General features: G+C 46.3%; 1 protein-coding gene across 4 annotated transcripts; it reads right to left on the reverse strand.

The window, feature by feature from the left end:
• Positions 1-993: 993 nt before the first annotated feature.
• On the reverse strand, positions 994-10,309 carry hic1 (hypermethylated in cancer 1). 4 transcript variants are annotated; one of them, XM_053422893.1, is made up of 2 exons: positions 10,039-10,309; positions 994-3,928 (listed from the first exon to the last, which is right to left on the reverse strand). In XM_053422893.1, the coding sequence occupies exons 1-2, from the start codon at positions 10,096-10,098 to the stop codon at positions 1,709-1,711; spliced, it is 2,280 nt and encodes a 759-aa protein (XP_053278868.1). In that variant the 5' UTR covers positions 10,099-10,309; the 3' UTR covers positions 994-1,708. The 4 variants fall into 4 exon arrangements, with proteins under 4 accessions (XP_053278868.1, XP_053278871.1, XP_053278869.1 ...); XM_053422896.1 differs by having other exon boundaries at positions 994-3,912; positions 10,039-10,307; XM_053422894.1 differs by lacking the exon at positions 10,039-10,309 and adding an exon at positions 8,395-9,506 and having other exon boundaries at positions 994-3,912.

Below are 10,309 nucleotides of genomic sequence, written 5' to 3' on the forward strand. Positions count from 1 at the left end.
AAGTGCTCTTTTGTTTTCAAGCTGGAGGAGCAACACAGAAATATGTCTTTCTCTGTTTCCACATTTGATACCAGCGCAGGGGGAAAGAAAAAATAACGGGGGGCGAGGCTGGGGGGGGGGGGGGGGGGTGGACGACACACTTGCTAAGCTGGGATGTGATGTTAATAAGTGGATCAGAGGGGTAAGATGGCAGGCATGAAATGGGACATGGTGCTGGCGAGCAGTGTGAATTGTCCAGGAGAAAGTGGAGATTTCACAGGGATTACTGGGCCGCGGCAGCTGGGGAGTGCTGCTCACCCGTCGGCTTCCAGGGAGGACACACACAACCCCGTCTCATTTTCATTTGACTGACAGATTAGCAGCTCGCTCTGTGTGTGTGTGTGTGTGTGTGTGGAGCACTTTTAAAGGCAAAGGGCCGGGAACAGCCTTGACTCTGGCCTGTCACCAGTAGCCGGGCTCCCAGACAGGAGACTACAGAGGGGGGGGAGGTCAGATGAGAGGTTGGACAGTGGATCAGAGCGGCCGTCCAACCCCCCCGGCATTTGACTACTGCCGCTCCACCGTTAATCATCGCGCTGCCGCGAGTGGAGTAATTGCTCTTGACAGACCTCTGTGTCATCCACTCGTGACCCGGTCCTAGCCTCAGCTGCATCCGTAACTGCAAATATTACACAATGTCAGAGGCAACACCCATGCGTCGTCTACGCCGTGAGATGCGGGGATTAGTGTGTCATCAGTCGGGTATGTGCAATCATGTCCCAGCTATGAGATCACAGGGCCGTGCTTGCTGCATCTCAATAACAAGTGAGAGCTGTGGGAAGTCAGTCAGGATGAGAAGGAAGTTTTAGCTCGAGGAGGGTTACGCTCCGAGTGTACGGCTGCTTAAGCTACCGCTGCTGTCACATGGCGTGAGCCTGTACACACAAATATGAAGGGGAGTGGGTTACTTTAAAAACACATGTGGTCAAAACAGAGCAGGGGAGACTTGCTGAGGAGATTGCTCTTCTTGTTGAGCTCTTTCCTTGGGATGCAGGGGAACGTGGTGGGGAGAAGCTGGAGGGTCAGATACAAACATCGTCCAGTACCCCAACAAACAGAGAAGTAGAAAAAAAAACAAGAAGAAAAATATATATATATTCTCCCATTATTTTAAAGTCCAGGAGAGCTGGTTTATTCATTTGATAAAAGTTCCGCTCAGGTCTGGACACAAACCCTGGATCTTGTCCTTATGTGCTTTTTTTGTTGTTGTCATTTCTTGTACACAGATGAAAATCAATAGTACACAGGTTTAGGGTCTGATTGCAAAGTTTCTTTGCAACAGTTTCTCTTTGGATTTCATCGTGATACAAAAATAAATAAAACAATTTCATTTTGGTTTTCAATTTGTAACTTTGGCTCAATGGCTGAAATAAAAAAAATGAAAAAGAAGAAATGTTTGTTTGCATATATACGCTGTACATAAATACTGTACTTCTTTGAGTGAGTGTCTCTTGGTCATGGAATAGCACAGACTTCCTTTATGAAGGAGGACTTTAAGATACATTAGATGCATAGAAAGGCACTGACAGTCTAAACGTTTTGGTGTGCATTAGCAGACCAGTTTCTTTTGGCCTGAGTCTGAGGTGCAGAGGAGGATACTGAGGTGAATGGCTTTAGAATACTGCAAGTTGTGTGTGCACACAGACCTATTGGCGACAGGTCACATGTCTTAGCTGGGTGAGTAGCGGTCAATGGTGCGGGCTTCTAGGGCCTGGGAGAGCGCGGGCAGGGGCTGGCCCAGGACGTCCATCTTGTCGTGGGTGAGGCCCAGGTGCTCCGCGGCCAGCTTGGACAGCGGGTAGAGGCTCTCCAGGGCCTTTCCGTCGGCCACCAGCTGCTGAGCCTGGATGTGAAGTTCATTGGCCTTCTCCTGCTTCAGCCCGAGGTGCTCTGCTGTGTATTTACTCAGCGGATAGATGCCCTCCGCAAAGTCCAGCTTCAGTTTCAGATCTGCGGTCAGGCCCCCCGCAGTCCCTCCGCTGCTGTGCATCTTCATGTGGCTGATGAGGTTGCGCTGCTGGGCGAACTTTCCCCCGCACACCTGACACTCGTAGGGCTTTTCCCCGGAGTGGATGCGCATGTGCTCGGTGAGGCGGTACTGGCGGGTGAAGCGCATGCCGCAGGAGTCGCAGGCGAAAGGTTTGAGGCCCAGGTGGCTGCGCATGTGGCGCGTCATGGTGCCACGCTGCGTGAACTTCTTGCCACAGATGCTGCAAGGGTACGGCCGCGTCAGCCAGTGGGTCTTCTCGTGCTGCCGCAGAGTGGCCGGGTCTTTGTAGGACTTCTCGCAGTTGGAACAGCGGTAGGGTCGCATCATCTCCCCGAGGGCCCCTGAATTCAGCCCCTGTCTGGACTTGGACTCCAGGTGGGACAGGCTGCTCAAGCTGTTGCTGCTGTTCAGGCTCCCGTAGCCGTTTGTGTTGCTGCTGGTGTTTTTGGTGCTGCTGTTATTGCTGTTTCCCATCTCGCCGTACAGCTCCTCCTCTGTGTGTGTCTCCACGTGTGCATTGAGCTGCTCGGAGCTCGGGAAGCCTTTGTCACAGGGAATGCAGACGTACAGATTGTCCCCGAAGCTCTCTGGCTCGTACGGCATGTGGAACCTCCCCATTGGTCCCGTAGGGGAGGGGCGGCCTTCACTGCTCCCCGTCTCCTCTGTGCCAGACCCGCTCTTGTCATCCGCTCCTTCACTCTCCTCCCCAACCTTGTGGTGGTTGTGATGCCGGTCTCCGTTTTCACCCCCCTCGTCCTCGTCCTCGTCCTCATCTTCATCTTCAGCTGTATATGACAGTGGCTCATGTTTCACCCAGCGGTAGATGTTGCCCATTTCCTTGCCTGCCTCGCCTCCTTCCGTGGGAGTGTCAGGGCTGGGGGGGCATGGGTAGCGATCTGTGCCCTGGGTGCCTGAGCGGTGCATGTGGGGATGATGGGGGCCAAGGGACTGGTTGAGATGGGAAAAAGGTGGAGGAGTGAGGGAGCTTGTCTGGTCGGTGGACTCCATTTTCTCAGAGGGGAAGACCCTGCCGTTCATCCCGTGCATGGGACTCGTGCGGCCGCTCAGAGTCCCGTCTCGCTCCTCATCGTTGTGACTGTTTGCCAGATGGGAGTGAGGGTGCTGAGACTGGGAGTTGGGGCTTTTCTTAGAGAGATCGAGGCCATAGTTGGGGGAGCAGTTCCTGTCGTGATGGGCTGAACGCCCAAGCTGGGCAGGCAAAGCTGACTGCATGGACGGGAACGCCTGAGAGCCCAGGGCGGAGGTGGGAGCATACAACTCCCCAGCATGGATGGCTAATCGATGGGGAATTAGCTCCTCTAGTGGTTGTGGCCGGGGTGCATGGCTATTCAAAATTCCTCCTGGAGGGCAGGGTTGAATGACTGGAGTGGAAACTCTGTACCTGCCACCACTCCCTAGCCCCATGCTATTTGGTCCCATCTTTGGATAGGGCAGAAAAGCAGGGCCCAGGCGCGGCGGGTACTTGCCATGTCTTTTCAGCTTCTTTTTGCACAACGCCACTAAGTCAAGCAGCTGAAGGTAGCTGGCTGCTGCCAGGACGGCCCCCAGATTGGGTTCAGTTGGAGAAGTGGGGTCTCCCTCAGTAAGGCGGCCTGTGTAGATGTAGTCCAGAATGACCCTGAACACGCCTGGACTCACCATCTCGTGGTCGAGGTTGATGAGATTGTCATGGACCACCAACGATTTCAAGTAGAGGCTGCTGGCGGCCAGAATGTTCTTGTGAGCCCTGAAGAGGGCGTTCTGCACCACAATGATAACATCACACAGGAAGCCCTTGGTGCGCTGGCTGTTGAGCTGCAGGAGGAGATCCCTAGCATGACTTGGAACGTCCATGGCATCCAGCATCGTCTTCAGTCCGCCACCTGCAACAAGAGATATCTGTAAAATATCATGCAGCAGTCAGCATTTCAAGCCACAACAACAACAAAAGCAATGTGTCATATCAATTTAATAAAAGAAATCTATGAAAAGATCAGGATTTACACACATTTGAAACATTTAAGTGTGAAAAGGTTTAACCACGAAATCTGCCGGAGCAATTCAGACAGACAGAGAGATAATAATAAAAAGCCTTTACATGTCTGATGATTAATTAAGGTGAATTAATTTGCTAAATCATCATTTTGAAACACAATAATTTACCAGAATTTTTATGCAAATTCATAATTACAGTTTTATCATTTAATTTTGTTGCCTTGTTTACTAATCAATTTGTTATCAAAGCCTTCAGTATTTGCTAAATCCTGTTTACGTCATAGCTCTGCTCTATGAGACGTGTGCAGGGAGCAGAACTCGTGTGTGGGAAACACTCTGTGAAAGTGAACTTTTGCTAAAGGTGAGCTGCTGCAGTGGTTTTCTCATTATCAGAAATTCAAGTGTATGCATTCACTTCCTCTGCAGCGAGCAAAAACACACACACACTGAGAAATAAACCCAGAGAACCACAGATACATATTTTTTCACAACTGCTGGCTTCCTGATAGAGTATTCCAGGAGTGTAGTGCAGACGTTTTTTTAAACAAAGCGAGCGATGAACGTTTCACAAATATGATGAACAGCAGGTATAAACGTGTGAGGGAAGGACACGTCCAAAAAAAGACAGGTCTCTCGCCTCCGCGCTCTGTCCAGTCATATAAGGAACAGTGGAGCGCACAGGATGTAAATCAGGCTGAGATGATTCAGTGCTGTACGTTGAGATGAGCTCCAGGGATCTAACGCACACACACACACACACACACATACGCACAAACTGTTCCATCCAGCTTAAAATAAACTACATCAGCTGCGTGCACGAAACACAATGTATTGTTCAATCAGTGGCATCTGTTTACTTAAGGGATTAAACATCTCAAACCGTCCCCACGGGGCTGCACTCGCTGATGGGAAACAAGCAACTAAATAAATATTATGTCATCTGTCTGATCCCGGCCTTCCTGACACCAGCTCATTCACTTCTTGTTTATTTTGTTCAGTCTACGCGCTCACCACAAGAAATATATATATATTTTTTTTTTATCTGACTGAGGGATTCTGGAGAATCCTATGAAATCATGTGTCTATTTTTCTCTATTAAAGCTAAGTATGACAGATCCTCAAGGTCTCTATGATGATTATCATCAGGCAGCATCATTATCACTGAAAAATGAAAGTTACTGTCACTATAACAATAGCCGATGAACATAGTGATTAACATCTTTTAAATATAAATTTTATTTTTATTTAATATTCTGTGCTCATTTCCACCCACGACTGGTTTGCTATTTAGTACTTATTGTCTTGTCAAAAAATATCAAAAAATAAATGTATAAATTTAAAAAATAACCAAAGCTGTGAATAAGAAGGCAGGTATGTGGCAGGTTTACTCTGGACTCACACTCCATCATTTTCCCCCTGTTGTTGTCTAAAGTGTTTCCACTTCTGGTTTCTGTCTGGCTATGATTACGCCTCAGTGGTACTCGACTACAAATATCAACGTCGGTCGGATCAAACGTGTTTGGAGACGTGTGTGATGCGAGGAGCGGGCCGAGTCGTTTCCATAACTGGCTGAACTTCTGCAGAGCCTCTATTTGCGTTGGGGCTTGTTCAGCTCACTGGTTTGCTGCATGGTGTCTTCAGCGGGACATGGTGACAGGTTGTGTACTAACACACACGCACAATCACTGTGCGCTCTTGCACCGTTATGTGACAGTTCATCCCAGAGCACAACACAAAACTAAACCCAACTTCATATCTGGATTGGAATCTACCTTTGTTAATTTGAAATGCTCTTTTTCTATAGGAATCGTGCAAAAAAAGCTGAATTTGTGCATGAATCTGAAATCTGATGCAACTTTGTTTTCGGTGAAGTCCTGTGGTCACAACTGGACAAAGTGGCTGTGGGTTGTCCCATCAACACAGTTCAAATCGCTTCACTCTCGCTGGGACCAGTCTGATTCCTGTGTCACCCCGCTCCTGGCCTTTTAAATCAGCTGACCTCGCCGTTTGATGACCAAAGAAAAAGACTGTTTGTTTAATTCTTGATCTGGTGTGCATGTGTAAGCTCACTTCATCCTGTGAGGAAACCAGCGGTGATTGCAGTGATATTTAGCCGTGGAACACATTTTAAAATCCAGCCTGCTACATGTAATATTCTTGTCAACACAATCCGAAAACCTGCACTGCAGCTTGTGTGGTTGTTTTGTCGTGTTAAACAGGCCGAGTTACAAATTTGTACGGTTGCACACACAGTCAGAGTCGCCTGAGAAGAGGTTTTCATCACCACAGCCTCATTTCTAATGACCCATCAACAAGCGGAGGAATCTTAAATGATCCTGATGCTTGTTAACACCGATCACATTCACTTATTTGCATTATCTGCATATTCACTGGCCCTGTGTTTTGTCTGTTTTATCACTTTTGTGGTTTGGGGGACGAAGCCGGAGACTTAAACGTCAAAAGTCTACATCCAGCCTCAGTCACATAAACACTCCAGAACATCTGCTTAAAACATCATCTTCACGTTATATTTTTTCTCATTTCAATTTGCTTCCCACGCAGCCATGTTTATTTTAGAGACCATGTTCACATAGTCTATATGTTCAATTTATGGGGCAACACTGCAGCACAGAGTCCAGTGTAAACCAGCAAGAATAGATATTTGACAGCAGGTTTTTTCATTACTTCAATCCAACTAATTTAATTGTTGTTGTTTCTGTGAGTCACCAGAGACGAATACAGGCTGGAGGGGTTTTACATGCATGAACTATCAGACTGGGAGCTTTCCTTACATGTGAGTGCAGCCTGCAGAGCAGATCGAGGCTGATGAATAAGTGAATACGTTTAAGTCAGATCAGCAAACACGATGGAGAGAGTCAGCATCAGTTTCATGTTTAAATGCTCTAATCACACAATTTAAAGAAAAATAATCCCTGCACATTTACAGGCTTCAAAGTTGCAGGAGAGCAACACACAGCTTGTTGTGTTACAGAAAAAAACACATTTAATACTAATCAACACTTCCATTGAAGCATCAGCAGAACAAGTTACCAGTTTTTTCAGTGTTTTTCAGTCAATTTGTATCCTGTAGATTTTCCAGCAGAGTATTCTATTTTCACTCATTTCAATTGCATGACTTACTTTTATATAATTTCTTCTCCTCCTGAGCATTTAAAACTGACAAACTTCACAAAATAAATCAATATTGACTCTATGAACAATATTAGCTTTTTGTGCCGTGCTGTTTAAGTTGGGGACACGAGGACCGGTTCCTCTGTCACTGTCTCGTCTGTGCGCGCCTCTTCGCAGGCACAAGCGTGGAGCTGGTCTCCTGACCCTGTGCGCGTCTTCCCCGGCTCTAATCCGTTCTGCCCTGCTCTTCGCGTATTATCGCTCCAGCTAAACCACATCACGAGTGAAATGTGTGTGTGTGTGTGTGTGTGTGTGTGTGTGTGTGTGTGTGTGTGTGTGTGTGTGTGTATGCGCCTCATCCACTCTCTACCTCTGCGTATGCGTCTCCTAAATCACCTCCAGAGCCGCAGCGTCCTCTGCGCCCTGCCTGCGCCACACAGCTGGTTCTTATACCAGCTCGCTGCGTCTTCAGACCTGTCAGCAGCGCTCACGAGCTGCTGCGTCATGCAAATCACATGAAACCTCGGAAATCCATAAATTAAAGAAGTGACTCTACACACACATACACACTTCTAAATTATTCTATAATATTGTGTTCAGGCGTCGGTTAATCCTGAACTCAGCGGTGACGTTATTACGCACAGCGATGGGCCTGTTTTACAACATCAAACTGGAACTTATTTCTTCCTTTTTTAAATGTGTCACCTGGTTATTAAATACGCCGAAGATCCGCTTTGGCAGAGGTCGATTATTGCCTTTAGCTTTTAATAATTCATCTGAAATTAATAATTAAACTCGCAGGTGAAACACAAAAAAATAAATCCAATTGGGTTCGTCTTGTTTTGCACTTTCCAAATATGAAGATCTAATTTAGCTGAACTTTGAAGCCACATTTCAAGACTACATCTGATCCTGGAGAATTTTAGAGATTCACTGTCTATAATTAATTATTAGAGAGGAAACTTACAAATTAAATCTAATTTAAAGCGTAAAGAAGAAACAAGCGAAGGATATAAGACTGGAATAAATAAATAAAAACCGCATGCAGGCTGCATTACGCAAAGTTTGTGTCTCACTAAGATATCAACGAGTCATTTAAAAAAAGTGTATTTTCTCTCCGGCTGCAAATCACGCTGCAGTATTAAAGGAATAAAAAGCTAAATGCCATTCGTCCTCCCTCTCCTCCTCTGCTCTGGTGCCTCCATGTGCGCAGCAGCAGCAGCAGCAGCAGCTCTTACCTGCATGCCCGATGTCCTCTGCCATCCGATCTAAGTCTCCCTTAATGATCATCTCAGCAGCCTCCAGGAGTCATATCTGACGTTTCAGCTTTGAACTGCCAGCCTCCAACAAAACCATGCCAGTTTTCCGAGCGCGTCTGCCAGCGCTTTTTTTTTTTTATGATTATTAATTGATATGAGTTTCTTGTCGCTCCTCAGGTCCGTCCCCCCACCCACTTTCCTCCCTCTCCCTGTTTCTCCCTCTTTCTCCCTCTGCCCCTCCTCTCTCCCCTCTCTCTTTCTCTCTCTCTCATCCCCTCCTATAAAAAAAACAAAAAATACGTGCTCCGACCAGCATCAGTTTCCTCTTGTTTCTTTTTTTTTTTCTCTAGTAATTTCCTTAGCTATTTTTGAGTCGGAGCAATAATGCGCACCGGGATGATAATGGAGCCTCTATGCGCCTTAAGTGTTTTAGCGCCCCGTGTGATGTCAGTCTATAATAAAACTAAAAGGTAAAATCGAGGGCAGGAACTTTGCGTGACCCCGACTTGAACTTCTCAACACATCGTCTTAAAGAGACAGACAGCGAGTGTATACATCGGGATACATGTTCCATATTTATGATCGGCTGCCCTTCCACCGAGGAGAGGAGTTCACTGATGGAAGAGAATCAAACCTCCTCCTAAACTTCACTACGTTTACTTTTCATTTAGTCCCTGAGGCCAAAGTTAATCAATTAATTCCATGCTATCGATAAAAAACTAATTATTTTTCAACTGTAATAGTTAGAAAAAATATAAAGTATAACCCATAAACCTGTTGAATGAAGGTGTCAACATCCTCCTACCCTGAGGAAATCCTCTGAGAACATGTGGATCTTTAAGGGGGCCCCCCTGGCTTCACTTAAAGACCAGCATAAGATAAGTGGAAACTAAAGGGAGGTTTAATAAGAATAAACCTTAAACCCCTCTCTCTCTCTCTCTCTCTCTCCCTCTCTCTCTCTCTCTAGCAGGTAAAGCACCATCACCTGGTCACGGATGGACTGACTGTGTCCCCTCACACACTTTGGAGCCTTTTTTCATTTAGATAACTTCAGTGATGTGTCCCCCTACTCCCTAAAAAACCTGGTCACTTATTTTACTAGAACATTGATTTAAAACTATTTTAATGCTAAGTAATAAAAGAAGGCAGTTGTTAAAGTAAGTCCACTGAGTCCTCTGTGCTGTCATTAAAATAAATTATTGTCATTTTATTACAGAAATTCTCCATCTTCTGTGGATATTAAAAATATTAAATATCTTATGTGGCTTTTATAAATTGTAAGCTAACGTCTTTCTTTGCACCAACATCTTGTGGCCTATGTATTATAAAAGGATGGTTTAATATATCAGGGTTGATTTAAAAAAAATCAAATATGTGTAACAAAGTTGCTATCAGATAAACTTTAGGCCGGATATGACAATATGATCCAGATGTTCATTCTCGGACACAACAGGCTTCACCGGGAGCTTCGGCTCAAATCTACAAAATACATTAAAAAGCGCATTAAAGTTGGATACACTCGAGATCGTGGACGTGCACAGTCTGCTGCTCGTTGTGACACTGCGCACGACCACACGTCTGCGGGGATGTCATCCCTGCCTCCCCGCCGGATCTCACTCTTACCTCGAACTCATGTCTGGTGCTCTGGCCGTGTGTCTGCTCTGCTTTTCGGCATTCCCTCATCAGAGATCTCCGCCGTTTCCTCCACGTCCGGCTCCTCCGCAACAAAAACAACCCTCGTCTTCCGCGTGATTTTGCGGCCCTGTATCTCTCTCTCTCTCTCTCTCTCCCTCTTTCCCCGTCCTTCAGCCTCTTCTACACACTGGGTTTCTCACGTGTTAGCGACACTCTGACACTTCAGACTGTTGTTGGGTCCGGTCGGACCAAAACCTGT

Source organism: Pleuronectes platessa, chromosome 5 (genome assembly GCF_947347685.1).
Source record: "Pleuronectes platessa chromosome 5, fPlePla1.1, whole genome shotgun sequence".
NCBI lineage: Eukaryota > Metazoa > Chordata > Actinopteri > Pleuronectiformes > Pleuronectidae > Pleuronectes > Pleuronectes platessa.

What these genes read in the sequence shown, in the direction of transcription:
- hic1 (XM_053422893.1), bottom strand. Translation starts at nt 10,098, where the DNA reads ATGAGGGAATGCCGAAAAGCAGAGCAGACACACGGCCAGAGCACCAGA. An exon ending in GCACCAGACATGAGTTCGAG is followed by an intron (nt 3,929 to 10,038) that starts GTAAGAGTGAGA and finishes GATATTTTACAG; the next exon opens with ATATCTCTTGTTGCAGGTGG.